This window comes from Argopecten irradians, unplaced genomic scaffold, assembly GCF_041381155.1.
Source record: "Argopecten irradians isolate NY unplaced genomic scaffold, Ai_NY scaffold_0628, whole genome shotgun sequence".
In the NCBI taxonomy this organism is placed as follows: Eukaryota; Metazoa; Mollusca; class Bivalvia; order Pectinida; family Pectinidae; genus Argopecten; species Argopecten irradians.
Genome location: NW_027188095.1, coordinates 1 through 27,747, shown reverse-complemented (window position 1 = coordinate 27,747; position 27,747 = coordinate 1). Strand labels below are relative to the sequence as shown.

At 39.3% G+C, this 27,747-nt stretch overlaps 1 protein-coding gene and 1 pseudogene across 1 annotated transcript; both read right to left on the bottom strand.

Moving 5' to 3' along the window:
• Positions 1-12,039: 12,039 nt before the first annotated feature.
• Positions 12,040-12,996, bottom strand: LOC138313281 (uncharacterized). The gene has a single exon (XM_069253789.1). It carries the CDS (start codon positions 12,994-12,996, stop codon positions 12,040-12,042), a length of 957 nt encoding a protein of 318 aa, XP_069109890.1.
• A 3,908-nt stretch (positions 12,997-16,904) lies between these two features.
• Positions 16,905-17,913, bottom strand: LOC138313280 (uncharacterized; annotated as a pseudogene).
• Positions 17,914-27,747: the final 9,834 nt, after the last annotated feature.

Here is a 27,747-nt window from a genome sequence, read left to right as displayed (position 1 = left end):
CTGACAGAACCATTGGGTCTAATTTTGCATTGTTCAATATTTCCTCACGTTCTGATTCAGTCACAGTTTGAAGTCGACGTTCCCATGCAGTCAAGCTAAAGTTGCGCAATTTCTTCGGACTTGTCAATATCCCATGTTTTCTATGCACGTAACTCTTTCTAATGTTCATGTGTGGTCCAATATTTACATTATTTACACTCCGTTTGTGTAGACGTTTTACACAAGATTGTTCATGATCCTCAGAACACTCATCTGTATCTCCATCATATCCACCGTCAATGTCTGTGTCCAATACCACTGGTATAACCGACATATTTACAGAGTTTGTGCTGTGACCTTTAATATCATCCCTATTCACCACATTACTTCCGGTAGTAGAGACTAGAGCATTATTACTCTCTGCGTTTCCTAACAAATCGGCGATTTGCTGTCCATTTGGAAGTTGAATGTGTCCAGTTGAGTCTTGAACATATGGGAAGTGTGGATCTTCCTCATCAGGACTTTCAAAACTCACGTTGTCCGTTTGTTTCATGCAGCGCGATAAAGCGTCAGCTACTATCATTTGTGATGCTGGCTTGTATTTAATGTCAAAATTAAATTGTTGGAGAATTGTCAGCCAACGCTCATATATGGCTCCTTTCATTTTCTGTTGAAAAAGGGGGCGTAATGCTTGGTGATCACACTCTACCACAAAATGGTTCCCTCTTAAGTATGAAGCGCAGTCCAAAACAGCTGTTGTCATACCCAACAACTCAAGTTTCGTTGGTCCATAAGAGTGTTGCCATTTAGACAAAGCTTTGGATCCGAACCGTATCACCCGTGGATTTTCTGTATCATTTTCACTGTGGTACTGATACAACATGTATCCAATGCCTTGACTAGATGTGTCCACCGCAAGGCGAAATTGTTTGTTGAAATCAGGAAAAGCCAGTACTGGTGATTTGAGCAACAGGTTCTTCAACTCTTCAAATGCTGATTGATGTTCGTTTGACCAGGTGTACTTCACATCTCTTTTGAGAAGATGATGGAGAGGTGAGGCTATAGCGCTGAAGTTGGGAATAAATTTCCGAAACCAACCTATCATTCCTAGAAAGCGACGAAGTGATTTAATGTCTGTTGGCAGGGGGTACGATTCTATGGCTGCAACACGATCTGGAGGGGGTGACACACCAGAAGATGAAATCAAATGACCTAAAAACACAACTTCCTGTTTGGCAAAGCAGCATTTCCGTGGACCTAACTTTAGTCCGGCTTTACGAAAGCGACTAAATACCTCCTCCAAGTCAGCCATATGTTGCTCAAAAGTCTCTGAAGTTATAACAACGTCATCCAAGTAACATAAAGCTGCTCGAAATGTTAAACCACTTAACACTTTGTCCATCAAATGTTGAAATGAATTGGGAGAAGTGCGTAATCCCATAGGAAGTCTCAAGAATTTGTAAGTTCCAAAACACGTATTAAACGCAGTGTATTTGGTCGATTCTGGTGAAATTCCCATTTGGAAAAATCCAGACGACAAATCAATTGACGTAAAGAAGTTTGGTATCCGGTCTGTGAACGATTCAGTTAATTCTTGTAAATCAGGAATTGTATAGCGAAATTCCTCCATCTGTGAATTAAGAAAGCGAAAATCACAGCAGAAACGATACGACCGTAAGGCTTCTTCCTTAGTCATGGTCGAGTTGTGCCCCTTAGTTTGCCTATTAGTTTTAGAAACTAACACTACAGGACTTGTGATAGGTAAGTCCTCACTATCACTTACAGGAGATATGATACCTTGTCTTGTCAGTTCATCTAACTGATGTCTTAAAACCTCGCGCTTGTCTGGGGATAAGCGATGTGCTCTCTGATGAGAAGTCTTTGCATCCGGTTTTAACTTTATGGTATGTTTCACGACATTGGTAAATCCTAAATCTGGATTACTCTTGGTTACAAACAAATCTTTATGTTTATACAAAAAATTCTGCAATATTTCACTCTGCTCACTGCTCAAAGTGTCATTACACAAATCAAAATTGTCAATAAAATCAACAAAATCATCAAAATCATTCTGTACATTGTTTAAATTTCCATCACATTTAGAGTTTTGCGTACTTTCACCACTGTGTAGTTGCACATTAGCACACATTTTATCATCATGCACGGAGTCTGTTTTCTTTGATTCACTACATACCAAAACACCATGTGTACTATCGAGTAGTGTCAATTTAGCTAAATTGTTACCTCTGTACACAGTTACAACAGAACTGGAAGGGTTAAGTACTTTCACTGGAACCATATGATTTATGTCAACAGTTACTACAGCCTTAGCCATCATGAGGCCGGACTTTGATACATGAGAACCTACAGTACATACACCTTGGGTTCCAAAACCCAGTACCTCAGATACTTTGCCCCATATAATTGCCTCACTATTGGGCAATATTTCAGTTGTTTGTTTACATTTGACATTAAACTTTGTTGATTTCACACATTTTTCAGAAAAATCTAAAACAATTTTGTTTGCTTTCAAATAATCTGTACCCAAAATAAGTGGGTGTGATACTTGGTCAATAATATACACAGTAATTGTTCGTCGACCTTGGTTATGTACATTAACCTTGACCTTGGCCTGACCTTCAATACTAACAACCTGGTTGTTGGCCAATTTCACAGTTTCATGTGTTGAACTAAAAATTTCATTTTTAAGATGATTTGGAATTTTCTCGTACAAATACCTTGAAATTAGGTTAATTGAACTGCCAGAATCTAACAATGCTGACACCTCCAAATTACCAATACTAATAGGCATAAACAAAAAGTGTGAAAAATTGTCTTGATCAATCATATCATCTGAATCCATGTCATCAGTGTCTGTAGAAATATGTTCACTATCATGTCCCATGAACACCTCGTTACAATCATGACGCGTAGAGTTATTCCCAGACGATAGCGTCTGTACTTGAAGTCGCCTGGGATGATTCAGTTTCCCAGACACTCACGAGCGATATGTCCGAATTGTTCACACATCTGACATTTTACTTCCGGTTTACTTGAGCCTTTACCATTCCACTTGCATGAGGATTTGGCATGTCCTTGTCCTTTACACTTGAAACATGTAAATGTCTGTTTCCTCTGCTGTGACGGCTGGGACAGTGACAACAGCGATGAGAGTGTTGCCTCCAATGCTTCCATCCTATTCTCCAAGGATCTCTGAGAACTGCTGGTACGAGTGGTCTCAGCAGCTTGCACCATGGCCGGTGCTGTTACAGTTGCTGGTACAGGTGCTGGCACTGTTTGAGCAGGGGGATATGGCGACATTGGTGTGTATCGTAGTTTATATGCCTCCCCCATCTTGGCCTGAGACAAGGCCTCATTGAGAGAAGTCGGTCTACCCGTCCGTACATATAATGTCAGTTGATGTGGTAGTCCATCAATAAATCTATTCATAATCTCCACATCCGATTTCTGTAACCTTTGCCCTTTCTGTACTAAGATGGAGTGGAAATCTTCAATAGGTTGACCTTCCTTCAACATTGTAGTATTAAAAAGTTCAGAATCAGCAATAATCTGGGGGTTGAGACTGGGATCTGTAGATAGGTATTGTTCCTCAAACGCCTGACGTAAACGCCGCCATGTCAGAACTGTTGTCGCCGATAATTGATTAAACCACGTGAGAGCGGGGCCAGCTAAATGCAGGTGGAATCCCGCTACAATCTGTACGTCTCTTCCCTCTAGTCCATGTAACACAACATACGAGTTGAATTCCTGGATGAACTTAAACGGATCCTCATGTGCATAGCCATGAAAAGTTTGTACTTGTCTGGGGGCAAACAATGGGAAATTCCCGCCATTACCGGGTACCATGTTGGATTGACGACGTGGAGTGGAAGATAAAAACATGTCCCAATCTCTCCTAAAACTATATTCTGTTGAGGAATTCGATGCCATCCTTCACAAAAACAGTTCAATATTGTTTGTTTACCTCTCAAAGTCGAAATTTTGGATTCTCCACCATGTTACAATTCTGTTCTTGCACATATAAAACTTTCACAGACATCTCCGTTCTTCCATTTTTATTTTCCTTACCAAAACTACCTCTTCACAAGAAGAGTTCCACATTATACATTAGTGGGAGTTATCTCCCCTTATACAATAAATTGTACAGTGTAAACTTATGTATGGCATATACATAACAATAAGTATGCAAGACAGTCACTTACATAAATCAGTCTAAAAATTTCAAAAACCTTTAATAAAACAAACAAACAACAAAAACATAAATTTAATTAATCCATATAATATATAAAGTTAATTGCAGAGCAAAGGGAAATAACTGTTGTATACAAACTGTGATTTAACATTTAACATGTCAAATTATCATATAATATTTAATTTACATGCAAACAGCTGTAGCCAACTGTAGAATTATGAAGCAGAACTTGATTCTGACGTTGAATGGACCGCTGGTTTCCCTAAGGTATAGCATTGTGCATTGACCATGGAATATCCTTGAATGTATTTTCCGTGGAGTATTTTGCCAATTTCTTCATGGATTTTCCATGTCAAGAAAAATGAAATTTAAACTGAAGGACACTTTCCATGGATTTTGCAAAATTTACGGAAAACATATTGGAAAAACTGTATGGCTGCAAAAAACAAATGGTTAATTAATTCCTAATTTCAAATTCAATTTTTGGTTTTGTAGCTTGGCTTCAGCAGGTCCCTCAATGTTATGTTTAGTATTTCCTTAGAGGCATAGGTAATTTTCTCTTGTACAAGCTCTACAACAACAAAAAACAACATGACCCTGCAGGTAGGGTGTTGTACCTGCTGCCCCTATTGCATGATCGTAAATGGCGACTAAATTCAGGATCTTATCTTTTCTCTTCTTCCTAACTGACTTTATTTTTCCTAATGCCTCCCTTGGCATCACCTCACTTTTGGCCTTGAGTTGAGCGTTTGCCCCTGTGAAGAAGGCTCTGGAGTCTCTCCCCTGGCCAAGACACACCAAAGTCTATAAAAGTGGTAGTTTCTGCTCCTGCTTAGCGCTCAGCACACAGGGAGTGGGACGACTGGTTCGCCCGTTGTCAGTATTATGTGACCGGGTGGGATGTGTTGCTTGGTGTCTTCGGCGGCATGCTTCAGTGATATAGCACTACAAAAAGGGCAACAGTTCCACTATACAAGAAGACACAACATGAATATACCACAGTCTCCCAAAACACGCACCTCACACAACATACACGCAACATACACGCAACACACTGCATACATGGGAGGTCGTCCTTACATGACCATAGCTGTTAATAGGACATTAATTAATCAAACAAACAAAGCTCTTCAACAAACAAAATGTGAAATCTATGATTTTGCATCTAATAAAAACTGAGTATACATTATCACTAACTGACCCGTTCAGCCATATCATAAATATCATTAGACATGTGTGTATGACACTATTGTTTCGTACACGAGAGGAGGCAGATGACACTGCTGGATTTGCATATCACGTTCTGTCTGATGTTATATGCTTTGCTGTTGATTGCTCATTCCAATGTGTCTATGGATGCTGTGTATAGACACATCATCCACCATTGATTGTTGCAGGTCTTAAATAAACCTGTTTGTATAGCAGGAGCAAGAGGAGGAAGTGTGATTTTGCATCTAATAAAAACTGAGTATACATTATCACTAACTGACCCGTTCAGCCATATCATAAATATCATTAGACATGTGTGTAATAACACTATTGTTTCGTACACAGGAGGAGGTAGATGACACTGCTGGATTTGCATATCACGTTCTGTCTGATGTCTTTGCTGTTATATGCTCATTGTGTCTATGGATGCTGTGTTGCACTCATCATCATTGTTGTTGCATCTTTAATAGTCTATGGATGCTGTGTATAGACACATCATCCACCATTGATTGTTGCAGGTCTTAAATAAACCTGTTTGTATAGCAGGAGCAAGAGGAGGAAGTGTGATTTTCCATCTAATAAAAACTGAGTATACATTATCACTAACTGACCCGTTCAGCCATATCATAAATATCATTAGACTTGTGTGTAATAATACTATTGTTTCGTACACGAGAGGAGGTAGATGACACTGCTGGATTTGCATATCACGTTCTGTCTGATGTTATATGCTTTGCTGTTGATTGCTCATTCCAATGTGTCTATGGATGCTGTGTATGGACAAATCATCCACCGTTAACTCTTTCACCACTATATAACTTTACCATTCATCACAATGCAAGCATGAAATATCAGGTAAGCATGATCTCCATAAGTAACAACATACCGTAAAATGCTTTCATCTCTGGTAGAGTTACAGTGTCCAAATGCCTTTGTCACCGCCATGTTGACGTTTCGTTTCCGCATTGATATTCGTGAAATTGATGATAGATTCAAAGAGTTTATCGCTGTAGTTTATCGCTGTAGAATATTTGGAAATAAAAGCTGTTGCAGATGTGTCAAACACAGGTGTTGGACCCACTCTCTCGCTGAAATTGACAGTATTACGTCGAGTGTTTACCTTGACCCAATCGTTCTCGTCATAAGTTTTCCCTTCGTAAATTTCGTCCGGCTCAAACCCGTCAAATTGGCCCTCTGAATCGCTGCTATCGCCCATAATATCGTGCCATTCCCTCATTAGTTCTCTCTGTCTTCCATTTATGTTCACCAAGTCAAAATTTTGAAGGTTTTGCAATAATTCGTCGCCAGAGAAGTCCGATTCTTCATCGGACGCCGCCATTTTGTACACAAATTTGTTCTATTTTCACTTTCGGAAATCACCCTTCAAACTTCAGGAAATCATCGGTAATTTTCATTGAAATTCACCTAAAACCTAGAGAGGTTACAAGTAGAGATACTGTAGTCAGGAGATCAATACGTCATGGGTCTATATTTATCAGCCAATCTGAGCTAAGATCGTATAAATAGCGGAATCACCCGAGACCTTTTTAGCGGTCTGTAGTGTTGTAAGGGTTATGTCCCCTGGACCGCTTTTGCGGTCTGTAGTGGTGAAATAGTTAACCTTTTTTTTGGTCGTCCATACCTGTCATTGTCTTTTTGGTTGTGATTCTTATTGTTTGGGTTTTGAATAATCCTCTTATATCTTTGTTGAGGACAAAAGGATGTGTTGTGTGACGTCAAATTGCACAATTGGCAGGTGTTGACTTAGTATTACCAACTATCATGGCTAACATGCCATTTTCCCTGACAGACCAGTCTACTTTGGCTATGTTATCTCTAAGAGCTGTTGCTGCCCGTGCCGAAAACTGACAGTGGTAATCGTAAAAACGGTTTCCATAAACATTGTAAATCTCGATGATGTTGGCCTCGTATCTGTCTTGGGAACTTTTTGGCATATAGTCTACGATGTTTTTCACTGTGTGTTGAAGACTTATCGTAGTCTGTTGCATGTTTTGCATTACGGAAATCAATGATTGAATGTTTATGTTTGTACTCTCAATGGGGGCAGCCATGTTTGCTGCTGACGTCATCATTGTCTGTGGTCGCGTATTGATACTACTGGTAGTGTGAAATGCAGCACCGCTCTGGGTCATATCTACAGATGAATCCGCATTGGATTCATTCCAGTTCATTCCTGTCCTAATATAAAGGGCACACAGAATTGGAATGACCCCCTTTGCATGTTAGACAAAGATGGGAATAATGGCATGTAGGCAGACTGCACCCAAAGTGGCTGTTGAAATTGTTACATAATTCGTGACCTTCATGAAACACTTTAGGACGAAGGTGTCCATCTACAGAAGGGTTGTTGTTCACGCTCTTCTTAGCATTATTCTTTACTTTTCCACTCTGCTGTTGCATTTTCAAAAATATTGTTAGGACAGAACCCTGTAGTATGTTGCTGACTGTCACATAATTCACATGTACGTGGCCGTTGATTTGCAAATATATTGCAGAACAACACATTGTCTCTGATGAACCAGTCAATGGGCTTGTTGTTGTAACAGAGATGAGCCGCTCTTGCTGAAAATTGTCGTTGATATTCATTGAAACCAGCTGAATATCTAGTGCCCATTTCCACGATGTTACGCTCATATAAATCGAGTCTACACGGCGAGCTGGCCCATGGGTACGTAGAGCACATGACCTGCTTATAAACTCCAAAGGCCAAAATTAACTCGTTTAGCGTCAGATTTCTAGAAAGTCTAAAATAAAGCTTATCATTGGTTTGGCCATGCGAATCGCTGTTTTCAACGAAATAGGGGATTAAAAGTGTGGCCAGGTTTACATCTCTGCCAGTTATAATTTGTTGTCTTAAAGCCGGTGAAATAGTCTCAACTAAAGGAAGCGACTCGGACGCGTAACCAAACCGAGTACTTTTATGGATAGCGTTCTCAATTTGATTATTGTCGGTGGCTTCCAATCCCCTATACGCCGAATCTAATGTAAATTCTTGAGATGACACAGGTTGGGGAGGGGCTCGGTTATTGTAGCAGTACTCGGAACATGTGTACTTGTTGGGTCACGCGCTGTTTGCTACCAGCTGGTGCTGCATGACATTGGCTCTGCCGCTTAACCCGATTCTCAAGACGTAAGTAGCTGTCTTGTAAAGACGCCACACTTTCCGATAGAGAAGTGACCATTGTGATGAGTGTTTCAACGCTGTTAGGTTGTTGTTGTTGTTGCTGTCACGGCACTTCCGCGCCGCCATCTTGCATTCTGGGATGCCGCAACTCTCCTGTGAGGCTCAAAGGGACCCCGTTTCTGACTGTCTCGCTTCGTGTAACTTCCTTGCTAAAGCCATGCGTTTGTCTCAGAAAGTGAAGATTTTAGATCGCAACTCCTCTCGTAGACAGCTGATAGTCCAGTTTTCCAGGAGTTCAGGATCGTAAGGCACAGTAATTAAACAAAACAATTGCACAAAATATTAATAAAATAATTTGAAGCAGAAATTCATGTTGTATATAAACTATAATTTAATATAAATATCAAATTATCATGACATTAAAGCATTGATAAAACACTTAGCTGATTTTGTTGGTAGAGTTTCTCAGTGTGCCACTGGATTTCTGGAATTATCCTGGTCTCTTATCTGTAGATGTAGGCCAGAATAAAATTAAATAGAAAAATAACAAGAAAGAGGAATGGCACGCACCTTCATTAAAGTTATTACACACTTGATTTTGATTTTGGGAAGGCCAAATCTGTCGGTTTCCTTATCACCTCTCTTTGTCTCTTTACCTAGTGTAGATGTTTGCGACGAATAAAACTTGGTATAGCGTTGGCTGTTCTGTTTCTTTGCGTTGTTGTGGAAAGAAAAGTGATGAGTGAGATGTGAGACCACACAACTGGCATGTGTTCACTTTTGCGTTCTAACACACATACTTAAAAGACCTTGGTCCATTAGTTCCCATCTAAATTTTTGGTCGTTGTTGCGGAGGGCTGCGGCTGCTTTCATCGCAAACTGACAGTGGTAGTCATAAAATTTACGACAATACACATAACTGATTTGAACACTGTTCGCCTCATATATGTCGAGCTCGTGTCGAAGCTCGAGGAATTTCTCACACATTATACATTTGAATTTCCCAAATGATGTGATAAAGTTCGAGATAGTTAGAGATTTTTTTAAAGGCCCACTACCTTTCCGAAACTGTTTTAAATTTTTAAAATGGGAATGTAAAATAAGATCGATAATTTTGTAGAGTCGCAAAAAATATTAACTTACCATTAATACTACATTTTATCATCACCTTCTGAACGATTTGATTAAAATAAATAAAATGTTTATTTTCATAACGCGGGTCGTATTATGTTTCCCGCCGTCGTCCTAAATACCGGGCGGTAGTTGACTATCACTGCGCCAGACAGCAGAACAGCGAATTGACTCTCCACTGTTTTCATATATTACGCAGGAAATTTTGCATATACTTGGTGTCGTAACCTTATTTTAGGTCATCGATATGCATTTTCTGATGTTATTAATGTTTTTTTAAGAAACCTTTTTATTATGCTCCAGAAAGGTAATGGGGCTTTAACCTTGGATCATCGGACTCTTTGTATAAGTTAATATTAAAATTCCGATGGGTGTTGTCCTGCTTGTCGGTGCCGTACTTGGGAATAAGTACCGCAGCTAAATTTACATATTTTCCTTCAAGAATTTTCTTTCTATTAGCGTCCAATACAACATCTATGTGAGGTATGCTTGCCGATGCTTTTCGCTGGATTGATTGAGTACCCACCTGCGTTTGGGGAATTTGTCGATTCTTGTCCTCTTAGTGAGGCGTACGCTATCGACAGAGTATATTCAGGAGCAGGGTTGTTCCATCCTTCCTTGTTGTTTACCAAATTCAGCACTGTCTGCTGCAGCGATATCATGGTTTGCTGCATAGTATTCATAGTTGACAACATGCCTTATACTACACATGGTGCCGCCATGTTTGATGTCGGTTGTTGGGTCACTTCCGGTGTTGGCACGTTAGTTTCGCATCTAGAACTGCTGGCTAATGCAGACGCAGTGCGTAATAATTCGGTATAATTCTAATCTTCTTGTCTCTCTGGGTTATCGCGATTTCTATGTGAATTATGAGATATTATTCTCATTTGTCTGTTCATTAAAGATGCTCCACCACTGACAAATGGTATTTTTTTCACTTTCAAAAACAGGAGCAGACGATTTTGTATTTTTCTTCAGTTACAAAAGTTATTTATAAATAACTCAAAATCAATAATGAAATGTCAAAATTTATTAAACTTGGCAATGGGGACATACAGCTTGAAAATGTGAAAATACCGAACGCATTTCAACATATTATAAAAGAAACTGTAGACTAAGTGTATTTGGGAAAATTGTCAAATAAAAATCTATCCCCTATAAAAACAAACTTGGGGATTTAATGAAACTATTGAATCAAAGTTGAAGTAAATTCCAAATACAGATGTTATGATAATTACAGCTGTAATCCCCAAGTTGGTAAAAGTAATATGTTATATATAGGTAAAGAAATAACCAGCCTTAGTTCTCCCTGTGTCTGTTAGTACAAATATATATATATATATATATAAGGTAATATCTATGACGATTACAAAGGTGTATGTAGTGTACATACGTGATTAATGTAGGAATCTGGTGTTACAGATTTGATTTTGAGCATCTTACATTCATACTTCAACGTGTATAACAATCTGAGGTCCAACGACCCAGTGTTTGAATTAAATGATCTTCGAGACGAGCCACATGGGAGGAAGTTGCAGCTCCAGATCTAAAAGAATGACCATTATACAAATTTGCATCTAAACCTATTTTGGTTAACAAGCTTTTAATGTGTTGTATGAAAAACGCCCTTGACAGAGGTTGTCCTTGACCATTTACAAGAAAGACAATGGTTGTTTGCAAAAATCTTCCTCTTAAGACTAACATATTGCTGTGTAGCTAACACTGGACACATACTCGAATCGTTGGCATAAATGTGAATAACGACACCTTTTCTGAAAGGATCTGTTTTAGATTTCCTTAATGTGAGCTCTATTTTGTCTTTCAATACAATAACATCACTAGTACACAAGTTAACATTTTGATCAAATTGTCCTTGAGAGGTAAACTCTCCACAGCGCAAAAAACCAAAAAATGCAACTAAACATGCAGATTTTAACATACTGTCAATAAAACAAGAGAAGACATTGCTATCTAGAATAGAGCATATGCGACACAATATATTAGCAGTAATAGGCAAACACACTCTTTTACTGCTACCAGCTTGTTTCTTTTTAATGGCAGTTAATATTGTTTGTAAGCCTGTAAAGGTTTGCTCATTAGGTTTTTCGAGGGGGTGAAAACCCCAGTGTCTCACATAATAAAAGTGAATACCACACAAGTACAGTTTAATTGTGGAGTGACTAAGTAGTAAACATTCGCTACTATATGTACAGAATCGCAGTAATAACTGTTCGTTCACTGGGGGCATGGAACCAGGTGACCATGAAGAGCCATTTAGTCTGAGGAAACGGAAATAGGCTGAAACTCCTATATCATACTGATACCGCGTACGATCAGACACAGCATACTGCCACAAAATTGTCTAACTTCTGGTCCAAAGAATCTGTTCCAGGGGAGGGCAGCGGGTTGGGTGAAGATCTGCATATGGTGCTAGTCTCCTGAATCTGGCTATCTGAAAACGAGATAGAGCGTCAGCAATTTCATTTTTTATGCCAGGAAAATATTCACTATAAACTGCAAAATTGTTATTGGCTGCACACATAATGAGCGTTCGCATGAGTTTCATAATAATGGGTTCTTTAGATCTGCCTTTAGATATGATTTGAACAGTAGCTTGGTTGTCACAATAAAACTTAATGCGTTTGCATGTCCACTGATCTCCCCACAGAACTGCTGCGACGACGATTGGATATAACTCTAAGAAAGCCATAGAGAGAGTTCCATCTGTGATGTAGGGTAGATCTAAAGGCCATTCTTCAGAGAACCATTTCCCTTTGAAAAAATCACCAAAACCTTTAGTGGATGCTGCGTCAGTGAACAGAGTAAAATCTGCCACAGTAGTGATAACTGTCTCATAAAACAGGGATACACCATTCCAATTTTGGAGAAAGAATAGCCACATGTATAGATCATCTTTACAGTCACGAGTCAAATGAACAAAATGATAGCTTTCTTTGACGGACGCCATGAGTCTATAAAGATAGGACACGAAAGAGCGACCCGGTAATATCACTCTCATAGCGAAGTTCAAATGCCCGAGAAGTTTCTCTAATTCTTTCCTCGTACACGATTTCTGGTGCAGAATAGTATTGATAAACTCGGTTATACGGTCGACTTTGTCTGATGGTAACCGCGCTTCCATTTTAACAGAATCTAAAATAATCCCGAGGTATTCAATGACACAAGTAGGACCCATCGTCTTCTTTGGGGAAAGTGGAATCTTTAGTTTATTGAAAATCATAGTGATGAGAGCCATGGTACGGTCACTGTCACAGGACGGGTTATCGATGGTCAAGAAATCATCTAACAGATGAAGCATGTTCTGTATACCATAATTGTTGATTGCTATCCAAACAATGGCTTGAGATAGTTTATCAAATATCTTCGGACTTGACCGGGAACCGAAAGGAAGACGCACGTAATGGTAATAGCTATTATTCCATTTGACACAAAAGAGATGCCACTGACTGGGGTGAATAGGAATTTGTTTAAAAGCATCTGTAATGTCGGCCTTACAGAGTGATGCATACTGTCCTTCCTGTCTTATGATCTTTATAGCATCGTCTATAGTAACATAAGTAAGTGAACAAAGGTCCTTGTCGATTAAGTCATTCACACTACAGTGAGAAGAGTTATTGTGTGGAGACGACAGGTCTATAATAAGACGTTTTTTACCGGAATATTTGCTTTTTAGTTGCTAATCCTAGAGGACTAACCCGATAGGAAGAAAAGGGAGGAGAGGTAAAAGGTCCATACATATATCCTTTGGAAACCTCCTCCTGTAACAGAGCTGTCACGTCTGCTGAGTTGTTTCTCACGGAAAGAAGATTACGGCACTCATACGTTGGTAAGTCGACGTTTGACACTTTAGTATCAAAACCAAACTGAAGTCCATCACACAAATTTTTAACAAAAGTTTTATCTAGATGAGCTCTAAGTTCGGACCTTAAGGCGGCTACTGAAATTGCAGTCGATGCTGTAGAACTAGGTTCGTTCGGAAATAGTCATTGAGTTCTACGTTTGTTTTGGTCCATGCGGGTGTCTGTCTTGGAAGGTTGATCACCTTGAACCTTAGCTGGACATGAGATTTTTCCATGACCACTTGATTTACAACCTTTGCATACATGAAGGAATGAACAATTTGGTCTGGAACAGCCTCTGGGGCTGTTGAAATTATTGCAGACTTGGTTTCCGTTTTGGAAAATGATCTCTCTACCAAGAACATCATTTCTGTTGGTACGATCCCCCTTCCCTTTTCCTTGTTGTTTAGCCAAGCACATAGAGGACACATGTGTAGTAGATTTACAAAGATTGCAACATTTGACTTTAGAGCCAGCACACACAATCTGTCGTAACGAGGGATCGCCGTACGACCAGTCGTTTTTCTGATTACGTTGGTGCAAAACTATGGCACATTTTGCACTGAAGAGTTTATGGTATTCGTAAAACTTATCTGGCCAAACGTTAGCTGTTTCAATGATGTGAGCCATGTAATCATCAAGTTCTTGGGAACGATTAGGAAAGCCCAATGTCATAATGCGTTTATAACGTCCGAATGCCACAACAAATTCATCTAATGTCAAGGTTTTGTGTAATTGTTCGTCAGTGTCTTTACAACGTTTAGAGGGTTCAAAATTTGGTATGAGTAAGGCGTTGAGATTTACATCTTTACCGGCTAGTATTTGCGTACGTACTTCCGGATGAACCATATCAGTAATGGAAATCGAGGCCGCTTGAATGCCAGAAGTCGAGGTGTTAATGTACTGACCTGATAATGGACCGGTGCCTGGTGTCTGTAAGTTTGTAGCCACAGAACTTGATTGTGTTGAAGTCTGTGCCTCGTACGCTGACTGCAACGTAAATTCTTTATGAACCGAGGGTTGAAGAGTCGCAGACGTTGCCAATTGTTTCATTGTCTCCATTGATTGCTGACATAACTTGATAGTGTTTACAAGCATGGCTTCCATGTTGCCGGAAACGGTAGTAGACGTCGGCGCTTGCGCAATGGGGTTGTCACGGTTCGCTGGCGCGCACCTCTGTCCCTGTTCCAGAAATGGAGAGTCATTGCTATTAACTAATCCCCCGAAACTGAAATCTGGTTCCAGTGCGATTACATTTCTCCTAGTCGTAGAAAGCTGCTCAGTACTGCCGACATTTTGGCGATTTCCACTTTCACTTTCAGTTCTTGATTCGTTATCATGCCTAGCACTTGTAGTGGTATCGTTGGCATTGTCAGTCGTCGTAGTTCTGTTACGTCTGGCATTGATGTTATCATCATAAATTTTCTGTAGATCCTTGTGGCTCAAATTTCCCGAAATGATAATACCCACTTCTTTCAAAGCAGTCTTAAGTTCAGCATTAGTCATGTACGATGTTGCGGTAGGTCCACTCTCTGTTGGGTTTAAGCGACGCCTTTCTCTAGTATGGCGGTCCGCCATTACGATCGAATAGTGAACACAGACAGTTCCAAGAAAAAACACTTCAGAGCGACGTACGATGTTTAAAAGTCACCAAACATCATGTAAGAACTAACAAGGAACTATACTGGTACATTCTGCGTAACATGGTGTTGAGCCAAGAAATATAAAATGAGGAAAAATACGTTGAAATCCTAGATGAACTTAGCCAGCTTCATCAACAAAAGTCAGCCTAAGAATGAAAACGAGGCTAAGTAAACAAAGAAATTGAGGAATAAAGGGAGATAACTCTAACAGAGACTCTGAGAAACTTTAAGTTTATAAACCAAGATTATTAATCATAATCTTAAACTTATTTTACACCATTACCACCATTGAAAAGTTTGAGCTTCTAATTTTACTTCAAGTTAAAAATATGAAAAATAATTAGTTGCATCCCGAAAAAATTCCGTGGCACTATATCTTATATAGAATGAAGTAATGATTGCGCATGCACCAAAGGCGAAATAGATTATTCTATGTTGTTTTTTGTGTTAATTAGGCATATATATACACGATTCAACACCAATTATTATTCAAATGATGAATATCATTAATGCTCTGTCGGCGATGGAGTATCTTTAAAAAATAAAATTAATGTATATACCTCCCAAGAAAACACAAAGGCTGCTTCTGAAGCTGCTGGAACTGACAAGTGACGCTATCGAGTTATTTTTGACCAATCAGATGACTGCCCCTATCACGTGACCGGTCACTCTATACACTGACTCAGAACCCCTCAAGGCCCTACCTATGTATATCTTATCTAAGGTTTCTTCTATATCATGCCTTAGTCTAATAAATTGACTATATATAGCTCTAAATCTCTCAACGGGATTACAGATAATATGTGAACTACACAAAATATAACGCCAAGATCTATTCACAGAATAAATTCCTAATGTGTAAAATGAAGTATACAGTAGTTAAGATAATATTTTTCTATTCAAATCTGGCTTATCTACATAAGCCTCAATTTTTAGCCCACCATCATCAGATGGTGGGCTATTCAAATTGCTTTTCGTTTGTGGTCCGTCGTCCGTTCTTCCGTGCGTTAACATTTCTTGTTACCGCTATTTCTCAGAAAGTACGGAAGCAATCTCTCTCAAATTTCATATGTAGGTTCCCCTAGGGCCCTAGTTGTGCAGATTGCATTTTGGGACCGATCGGTCAACAAGATGGCCGACAGGTAGCCATCTTGGATTTTGATAGTTAAAGTTTGTTACCGCTATTTCTCAGAAAGTACTGAAGGGATCTCTTTCATATTTCATTTGTAGGTTCCCCTAGGGCCTTAGTTGTGCATATTGTGTTTTGGGACCAATCGGTCAACAAGATGGCCGCCATCTTGGATCTTGATAGTTAAAGTTTGTTACCGCTATTTCCCAGAAACAACTGAAGGGGTCTCTCTCAAATATCATATGAAGGTTTCCCTAGGGCCCTAGTTGTGCATATTGCATTTTGGGACCGATTGGTCAACAGGATTTTGATAGTTAAGTTTGTTACCGCTATTTCTCAGAAAGTACTGAAGCGATCTCGCTCAAATTTCATTTGTAGGTTCCCCTAGGGCCTTAGTTGTGCATATTGCATTTTAGGACCGATGGGTCAACAAGATGGCCGACAGGCAGCCATCTTGGATTTTGATAGTTGAAGTTTGTTACTGCTATTTCTAAAAAAGTAATGAAATGATCTGTTTCATATTTCATATATGTTGTATGTTTGGGAAAGTTTGAAAAGCAGAGAAAAGATCCCCCTTTCCATTGTCAGACGTAGATCATACTTTGGTGGGCGCCAAGATCCCTCTGGGATCTCTTGTTATGTCTTTTTTCATTCTGTATTTGAACTCAGGTGACTTAAGGTCCATGGGCCTCTTGTTTGAATTCCTGCACTGATGCATTCCATGTGAGGAGGATTTACATGCTGTACATACATGTTTATACTGGCATGAGAATCATGAACATCCCTTCTTATTTTGAAAATTCCGTCAAATCTCAATTCCCTCATTGAAAACTTTTTCTTTCTCCTTTGACTAAGAAAGTTTTTGATGGGCTGTGGCGTTATTAATCTTCTCACATTGTTGTGTCGAATGGGTGATGGAGTGACATAGGTCACACGCTTTAGTTTTACATCCTGCTGTCACTGTAGATAGCACTGTCTGTTAGGCCCCAATTCAACTTAGTGTTGTTTACCCTGAGGGCTTCAGCTGCCTTAGCCGAGAACAACTTGTGATAGTCATTGAATGCTTGTTCTCCATAACCAGTATTGATGCGAATGATTAGACTCTCATACATATCTAATTCTTTTTGTCTTTATTTAAACACATCTGTGATTATCCTTCCATATTTGCCGAAAGCCAAGATGAATTCCGCAATGGTAAGTCTGTCTGATAAACGTTTGTCAACATTCCTGTGTTGATGGCATGCGCTATGGGTAGATGACGTTATTTTATACCCAGGGATAAGTAGTATTGATAGGTTGTTATCCCTCCCCGCTAAAATCTGTTTTCTTAGTGATGGCGCAACAATATCAAGATGGGCCATGAGATCTTGAGGTATGCCATTTGGGCCCATATGTTGATTAATAAAAGCATGTGACTCACCGGCAGATGTTGTTGCCCTGTTACTGTGTGTCACTCTCTCTATATGTTCGTAGGCACTTCATAAACTCCCATTATTTAGTTCTGATGTCGGGAGCACTTGATTGTTCTGCTGCAGGGCCATGGATTGTTGTATGAGTAACATTTGTTGTTGCATTCCCTGCATGATGTTTATCATGTCCGCCATGGAGTTGGTTGTTACTTAAAGTTATGGAAGCACTTCCTGTAGTTGCGCAGAATGACACAGAGTTGTTGCTCTGCGGAGAGAAAGTTTGAAATGGTCACTTCCTGAACATGAGCTAGGAGGTGGAGAATGAGAATTGGCAATCCCTCCGTAGTAGTAGTAGGCATATCCGTCTGCACACTAGACAGTTCAGTCTGAATACTATTGTCATGATGACGCGACTAAGAGAGTTTATTTTTCCCGGAATTAATCACTTCAGATGCAGATGGTTCATTCTAAATAGTTTTGTTCACGTTTTCATGATAAATTAGACGTAACACAGTTTTTGACTTGGAATTGCTGGTATTAATCCCTCTCTTGTGAAGTTCATCACGAAACTAGACTATGGTTCAACTCTTGTCGTCATTTGCACCACTCTGATTATTCCACTGGAATTCCAGTGGAGTTACCAGTGGAATTTCCAGCGGAACAGTGGTTAAATTCGCTGGAATTTCACTGGAATTCCACTGGAATTTCCACTGGAACAGTGGTGAATTCCAATGGAATAGTGGTAAAATTCTCGAAATTTTCATTGGAATTTCCAATGGGATTTCCAGTGAAACAGTATTAAAATTCGCAGGAATCTGCATGGTCACTGGAAAAATAACCATTAATTTAAGTTTCATTGGAATTACTGGATTATTCTTAGGACAACGTTATTGACATCACTAGTAGAAATTCCATTTCTTCAACCAAATAGTACCACTCTGATTATTCTCTTGCTAGTCTGTGTTAAAAAAGAACACAAAGATATAATTAAATTTCTTCATTTTTTATATATCAACACTTCACACTTTAACTCTTATATACGCCCTTCTTCAATTTTCTGATCTTGTCGTTGATTTTTTATTTAACAATGGTATGCCATTCCTCTTCAGCTTTACCAGAAGGTGGAAAATATGCAAAGATATGGGCTGAAAAATACAATATGAGGAAAACTAAACCATTTTGAAACACTAACTGATGAAGAATTTTAATTTTACTTCTTTGTTTATCTCAAAGGACGCACAGTTCGCTGGTCTCGAGTAAGTTTTGACGAGTTTGTCTCGTTTCTCTTTCGGAACTTTGGCCCTGAAATTGACGGCTCTAGCAAGCGCGTCACTAATGTTTTCCCAACACTTGTCTTCTTTGGTGAAAAAGTCCAAGAGTTCATTAAATAGATCCGCGTTAACGCTGTCCTCGATGTTAGGAGAAGAATCATCCCCGGTAGATAGCGAACCATCGCTTATGAAATTGTCCAAAGCATCACCTTTCGTAATATCCAACTGTACCGATCTCAAATCAATCGAATTCTGTTCGTTTGTTATATTCTGGGCTTGTAGACCTAGTGCAAGACCGAGAGCATTGTACGTTGATAAGAAAGATTGTATGTCCACATCAGGCGGAAGTAAACCCGCATTGTTTGGAAACAGGCCAGCACTCGGCGCCTGCGTACTGTGTACGGAAGGCTGTGATGTCAGAGGCAGCGGTGAAGATGCCGAAAGTACACGCTTAACATGGCAAATTCCCGCATCCTCCACTGTGGCTTCGACGCACAAAACATCTTGTCCATTGTTTTTATCGGGAGAAACAGACTCAACGCCATATTGTTCTTGCCCACTGGTGGCGGAAAGTAAACAAAATCACATGTGGCACAGGAAGCATCTAAAAAAAGTCGCTAAATGTTGACCTGTTAGTCCTTGTCTAATCAGGTAAGGGTTTTGCCCTTGGCAAACCACAAATTAATAGAAAATAATGACGAAAACCTTAGAGTTACAAAAGAGTTGTCACTGAATCAAAGTGATTCGTATGTACTGAATCTTATGCGCATGCGCATGTCATCTCATGGGATCTCTCAGCATGGTTGATGTGAGAAAATTAGCATACGATCACGTGAAGGGTAAATGTTGCTATGTATTAATACACATGCAGATGCATTACCATTGACCGCATGCACACAGTAGAGAAAACCCCTACTATATCTAAATATCTATACAAACTATTAAAAGTTAAAACAAAAGAGCACAAAAGAAAAACAATTAACACTAAAAGTACAAATTCATATTATGATACTTAGTTCTACCAAAACCATAATATATAAAGATGACGTATAAGTAATGCCCAACAATCTGGTTGTTTCTAAACAAATTTTATTACAAATATTAAACAACAATTGTTACAAATTTTGCGTGCTTCATTATATTCTTTCTTTCTTCCTTTGGAATCAAGCTAGTGTAGCTGAACTTTTGTTGGTAGAGATTCTCAATGTGCCACTAGATTTCTGGAATTACCCTGGTCCCTGATCTGTAGGTCACATACTACACAGGTTAATGGTCTTTGATTTGCAAAAATGTTACAGAAGAGGGTATTATCTCTAATGGATCAGTCTATTTGAGTGTTATTGAAGCGTAAATGGGCAATTACGGTAAATATCAACTATATCACGTTCGTAAAGATATAAATCGATATGTCGTAATGAGCAATACAAATTAAATGCTTGTACACCTTGAATGCCAAAATATATTAACTGAGAGTGAGTGTTCTATTTAGTCTGACGTCTGGTTTCTTGGACCTGTGTGCACTAGGATCACTCTGGTCGCAGAAATAGGGTATTAGCAGCACTGCTAAATTTACATCTTAAACAACAAAAAAACAAAAAACAATGTGTTGTCGCAAAGACAGGGATACAGTTTCAACTAAAGGCATCAATTCTGCCGCAAATCCAAAACCAGTTCTTTTCAAAAATTGCTCACCTTCGGATTGACCGGTGTTTGAAGAGTGATTAAAATTTCAGTAGGCTGTTTCTAACGTGTACTCTGTCGGTGGCACAGGAAACGTTGGTTCTGTTAAAGGTTCTAACATTGTCTCTTGATATTTGTAACGTACTGTTGACGCTACTGCTGGAGCACTGCTGCTGGTGCACTGCTGCTGGTGCACTGCTCGCTTTGTTGGTAGACGTAGTCAGAGTACGCTCAGGTCGGGTTGTAAGATTCACTACTGTAGTAGTGTCGTCTTCATTCATCCAGTTAATGACTCGCCTTTTAAGTCTTATGTAGCTGTCCTACAGTTTAGTAACACTGTCAGCTAGGCTGCTTACTAAATCTACTAAAGTTTTAGTGTGATTGTTGTCGGAGCCAGAAGTTTGCTGCATCAAAAAAATCATTAAGTCTGAGATAATATCTGATTCCAGAGACGTAGGCTCTACATCAGTAGACACAGCTTCATCGTGAACAAAATTGTTCAAATCATCCAACATGTCTGTGTTGTCCATCTGATTCACAGTCGGAGTTTAATCGGGTATAAACCCTGACATCTGTCGTTGTAAAAACGTAAACATCCAGCAGAAGCCCACCATGTCATTAGGGCTCTGTCCCGCAGTAAATGCGCCTGCGGAAACAGTGTCGTTAGAATGCGCCTGCGCAGAACTAGTAGCAGGTTGAGATGCCGGAAGTGGAGTCTGACAATAGCATTTGTCGATGTTTTCTACAATAGCCTCTGTGACTAGGGCTTCGTCGGCACCGGACACGGCCATAGGACCTAAAATTGGCAGAATTGTTTCTGCTGCTCCTAGCGCTCAGCACACAGGGTGTGGGACGACTGGGATGACTGGTCCGTCCGTTGTCAGTATAATGTGACCTGATGGGGTTTGTTGTTTGGTGTCTTCGGCGGCATGCTTCAGTGATATAGCACTATCAAAAGGGCAACAGTCCCACTATACAAGAAGACAAAACATGCACCTCGCACAACATACACGCAACACACCGCTTACAAGGGAGGCCGTCCTTACATGACCATAGCTGTTAATAGTACGTTAATTAATCAATCAAACAAACCAAACAATCCTCACAGGGGCGAACGCTCAACTCAAGGCCAAAAGTGAGGCGGTGCCAAGGGAGGCATTAAGAAAGATATAGTCAGTTAGGAAGAAAAGAAAAGATAAGATCCTAAATTTATTCGCTTTTTAAGATAATGCAATAGGGGCAGCAGGCACAATTCTAACACCCTACCTGCAGGTTATATTTTTTTCTTTTAAAATGTATTTTTATATTGCAATACGCATTGCTTTTTGGTATTTTTTTTTTCACTACATAATTTGTTTGCTTTTTTTTAGCTGTCCGTAACGATCGGCGATTCCTTTTCCTGTATCCTCCACGTGGGCATATTCCTTTAGGAGGTCCCTCCCCTTTGTTGTTGATTGTAACCTAATCATTATGTCAGATTTGGTAATTTTCTTTTCTCCGGAAAACACAATCCTGGAACTTCTTGATAAAGTAATCTGCATGTTCTGGTAAAAATAACCACCTTCCATGCTGGATCTGTAAAGGTGACGTCAACTTAATATCGCTGTCATATTTTGTGGATGTTTCCTCTAATCTAATGTGAAAAAAAAGGAAATGAAAGATTTATATTAGTACTTATTGGATTATTGACGTTCTTGATTTGCCAAATTTTACCTTTTACCTATTTGTATGGAAAAATAGCACAGTAAGCAACATCTTTAATACACATACCCAAATGTTAAGTTCTTTCTAATAAGCATTAACTATTTAATTGTAGGGAAAATGAACACCGTAAAATAATGTTTCATATTTCAATTCACCATCTAGAGGTGCTGTGTTTTTTCCTGTTTACTTAATTTCTGTACTTGTTGATGGTTTCTTCCACAGTGCTGTTTTCAGTCTCTGAATGCTTTCGTCTACAGGTGTTGTTTTCTCTATAGGTAACTATTCACTGAACCCTTCTTGGTGTAGACGGTGTATTTGGATGAGGTAGATTCCTAATTAATAGGTCTAGTTCACTTTGCTTCTTTTCCAATTTGCGGCTGTGTGTCTCTAAAATTACAATACCTCTGACATTTTATGCTTGCACAAAGTCTGTTGAATTCACAACTATTTTCTTCTACTATGGACTTTATACAGACACGGATACGATCTCTACTAAAGGCAACGAGTCTTACACAAACCCAAAATGTGTTCTTTTTAAAAAATTGCCTTGGGCTTTACTGATGTTTGATTAGTTGAAACTACAATAAGTTTCAGGAAAACACTTTTCCACGTAGCAATGTACAATGTAAAAAGTCACCAAACATCATGTAAAAATGAGCTATGAAGTATAGCGAAGTTCGTTGCGTAACATGGTGATGAATCAATAAGGTATTAAGTTGAGTAAAAATATGTTGAAATCATGGATGGACTCAGCTACCTTTCTTCAACAAAAGTCAGCCTACAGAAGGAAACGAGGCTAAGTAAACAAAGAATTAAGGAGTAAAGGGAGATAACTCTAACCTACATAGACTCGGAGAAACTTTGAGTATAAAAAACAATTTTGTAATCTTAAAGTGTGCATATATATATTGTACATACACAAAACATAAATTTTAACGATGCTCAATAATTTCAAAAGATGATTATCATAATGAATACCATAATTATGAATCCTTAGAAAACCGCAGCAACAATCATATGTAAATTGCCAAGAACAAATTCTTAAGCTGCTTCTTCAGAAGGCCAGATCAGTCCAAAAAGAGGCATGAATATAAATGGTACAGTTTACTAAATTACACACTAATAAGTTAACACCATGGCCACAAGACTTACATTTTAGGTTTAACTACAAGAGAGAAATAAAGAAAGGAGTCCAAGAAATTTTTCATTGGAATTGCCACTGGAAATTTCACCTCTGGAATTCAACAGTGAAAATCCTGGTAAATTTTACACTGTTCCACTGAAAATTCCAGTGAAAATTCATTGGAACTGTTTTTTTTTGTCTCTTGTCTCAGCTACAAGTGATAATAGGCATTCTATACTTTATAGTTTCTTCTCAGCAGCATGCACTCATCCCTGCACCAATTCCTTCAATGGGTTAGTTTAAAAACAAAGACTTGATTATGTCTCCGAAAGCTCTTTATTCTTGAAAAAATACTAAATTGTATTTGCATGGGTAAAATCAACAATCATAGTATCTTTTTTGTTGTTTCCTTTTCAATGTTCCTTCTGGAAGACTGATAGTACAAACCTTTATTTCGTTTGGATACCCTCAGTATTGAGCTTGAAGACCCCTTTCTTCTCCATGCACTATTTGCAGATGTCTAGATATTTTTTTTATGTCATCATTTTTTGTCCGTCATCATGCGCCGATCAGCCGTGTGCCTGGTGCTGTAAACTTTTTATAGGTGCACCTGAGACGAAGTCTCAAGTGACCTATTCTAAACGCCTTTTCTTTTCTCAGTCGTCTCGGCCGTCGTAAGTCCGTAAACAATTTACATTTTTAGCTCACCTGCCCGAAGGGCCGGTGAGCTTATGTCATGGCACGGCGTCCGTCGTCCGTCGGCCGTCAGCCGTTCCCCGTGCGACCTTCGTCCGTCCGTCTGTCTGTCCGTCAACATTTCCTTTAAATCGCGTACTAGTCATAGAGTTCTGCATGGATTGAAACCAAATTTGGCCACAAACATCCTTGGGGGAGGGGGAACAAAACTTGTATAAATTTTTGAGCTCTGGACCCCCCCCGGGGCAGGAGGGGCGGTGCCCAATAAGGGAAATATAGGTAAAATCCAATAAATCGCTACTGTGTCCTAGAGTTCTGCATGGATTGTAACCAAATTTGGCCACAAACGCATCCTACGGGTAAGGGTGAACGAGACTTTGTATAGCATTTTGGCCTCTGACCCCCTGGTTTCAGGAGGGGCGGGGCCCAATATGGGAAATAGATGGTAAATCCTATAAATCGCTACTAGTCATAGAGTTCTGAATGGGTAATGTAACCAAATTTGGCCACAAACATCCTTTGGGAAGGGGAACAGAACTTGTATAAATTTTGGGCTCTCAGACCCCCCGGGGGGCCATGGGGCAGGACCTAGGGGCGGGGCCCCAACCCCCCAAGCCCAATAGGGGAATTAGAGGGTAAATCCTTTAAATCGCTACTTGTCATAGAGTTCTGAATGGAATGTTACCAAATTTGGCCACAAACATCCTTGGGGGAAGAGAAAACAGAACTTGTATAAATTCTTGGCTCTGGATCCCCCGGGGGCAGGAGGGGCGTGGCCCAATAGTCGGGTAATAGAGGTAAATCCTTTAAATCGCTACTAGTTGTCATAGAGTTCTGAATTGAATGTAACCAAAATTTGGCCACAAACATCCTTGGGAGAGGGAACGAACCTTGTAATAAATTTTGTGCTCTGACTCCCCCTGGGGGCATGAAGGTGCGGGGCCCAATAAAGGGGAATATAGGTAAATCCTTTTAATCTCTAACTTGTCCTAGGAGCACGTACAGTGAATTGTGTAACCAAATTTGGGCCACAAACATCCTTGGGTTTAAGGGGAACATAACTTTGTATAAATTTTGTGCTCTTGATCCCCCATGGGGCAGAGGGGTGGGGCCCAATATGTGAAATAAATGGTAAATTCCTTTAAATCACTACTTGTTCAAATGAGTTCTGAATGAAATGTAACCAAATATTGGCCACAAAACATCCATTGGGGAAGGTGTACGAGAACTAGTAAAAATTATTGTGCTCTGATGCCCCCGTGGGTAGGAGGGTGCGGGGACCAATATTGGAAATAGAGGTAAATCCTTTAAATCTGCAACTAGTTCATAAGAGTTCTGCTGAATGGAATGGTAACCAAATTTGGCCAACAGTACATCCTATTGGGGAAGGGGAAACAGGAACTTGTTATAAATTTTGGCTCTGACCCACCCAGTGGCAGGAGGTGCGGGGCCCCAATAGCGAAAAAAGGTAAATCCTATCAATCACTTCTTGTCCTATAGAGTTTTGTTTGGATGTGTAACCAAATTTGGCCATAAACCATCCTTGGAAGAAGGGGAACAGAACTTGTATAAATTGTTTGGTTTCTGACCCCCTTGGGGGCGGAGGGGGGTGGGGGCCCAATATTGTGATTTAGAAGGTCAATATTAAAATTCCGGATCATAAAATAAACAATGAACCTGAATATCCAGAACATAACTCTTGGCATTACAAACCAGGTGAGCGATACAGCGGGATCCGGCCCCACTGGGCCTCTTATCTGTTTCTTCCCTCTCCACAACAGTCTTAAGCAATTTACAAATTGAATATTTTGGCACAAATCCTTCAACGGCAGTAAGGGCCAATCGATAATTGAATTATGGTGGTCCCCCCATCCCCCAGTGTGCATGTGGGGAGGGGCCAAAAGGGGTAAAAATGAGTAAAATTTCAAAAATCGTCCTGGAAGTCGGGTTAAGATTACTAAAGATTAATATAGGAAAAGCACATTTTTGTGTTTTTTTTTTTTTTTTTTGTTGCGCATTATGTTGGTCATTTGTTATGTAAAATAAGTCCAAAAAAATGGTCAGAATAAAATCAGTATGAATGGCCCATTTAATCCGTTTTTAACAAAATTTTCTATTACTGACCCCGCATGGGCCTTCGGGCCTGGGTGGGGGTCAAAAGGGGTCAAATATGCTGAAAGACTGTCAAAATCTTCTTCTTGAAATTCTGGAAAGGTAGAAATCAAATACTTTTCTCATAAATAGAAAGGTCTTAAGGTCCTATACAAAAGTTGTGAATTATATGACCCATACCTCTGGGGTCTCACAACTTATTTCCTTCCCCCTTGGGAGGGGTTCAAGTTTACTATAGTTTCAATATATGCAAAACACGATTGAATTTATGAGCATATTTTTGCTCAAGTTTTGTATTGTGAAATGAGTCAAATTTGGTGTTAGAATTATTAGCCCCCCCGAGATAAGCATTTTAATAATCATAACTCCACATTGGTCCTGTGCTCCGACCCCCTTGTTGGCATAGTGGGCGGAGTGCCAAAAAAGGTCAAATATGGCTAAAAAATAACTGATAACCAAAAATATATCATTTAAAAATTCATGGTAGAATGGAGTAATCAAATACTACATTATTTAGGCTGAAAAGTGTCTTAAAGTTTGTTCATAAATTAGAAATTTGTAAATTAATATGGGCCCTGGACTCCTGTTTCCTGCTTGGGGACGTGGGTCAAGTTTACCTAAAGTTATATATAGGAAAAAGACATTAATGAGCTAATTTTTTTGCTCAATTTTTTCCGTGGTAAAGAGGTCATAACTTGGTTTAGAATTATTAGCCTGAGATAGCATTTTAATATCATAATCCACATTAGTCCTGTCCCGACCCCCCTGGGGGCAGAGGGGCGGGGCAAAAAAGGGTCAAATAGGCTAAAACTCCAAAAATCATCTAAAATTCTGGATATAGTAGAATCAAAAATAAAACTATAAATGAAGTGAAAGGTGTTAAGGTGTTTTATAAAAATTGTGAATTATATGACCCTTGGTCTCACATTACCCCCTTGGGAGGGGTCGAGTTTCCTTATAGTTTATATAGGAAAAAACATATTTCTGAACATTATTTGCCCAATTTTCATAGGAAATTAGTCAAAACTTGATATGGTAAATAGAATTATTAGCCGAAGATTATAGCATTTTAACATCCATATCCGTCCTCGATGACTCCCCTGGGGGACCAGAGGAGCAGGATCAAACAGGGTCAAAATGATTAAAATTTCAAAAAATACCTCTAAGTTCACAGGTCTGATGGAAGCAAATTACTCTTCATAGTCTAAAGAGTCAAATTTATAAATCACTGACCAACTTTCGAAAGAAGGCCCAGCATATAGTGTATATATGTCTTTAATTTTGTTTCATTATTTGTTTTCATTTTATATATTCTAACCTCATGTGACTGTTAAGGCCCCATGGGCCTCTTGTTAAATTTGAACTTCTTCTCAAGTTCTACCAGTACGATTTGTCTGAAACTTGCATGAAATAATCCTGATATAATCCTTACAAAGTGCTGTT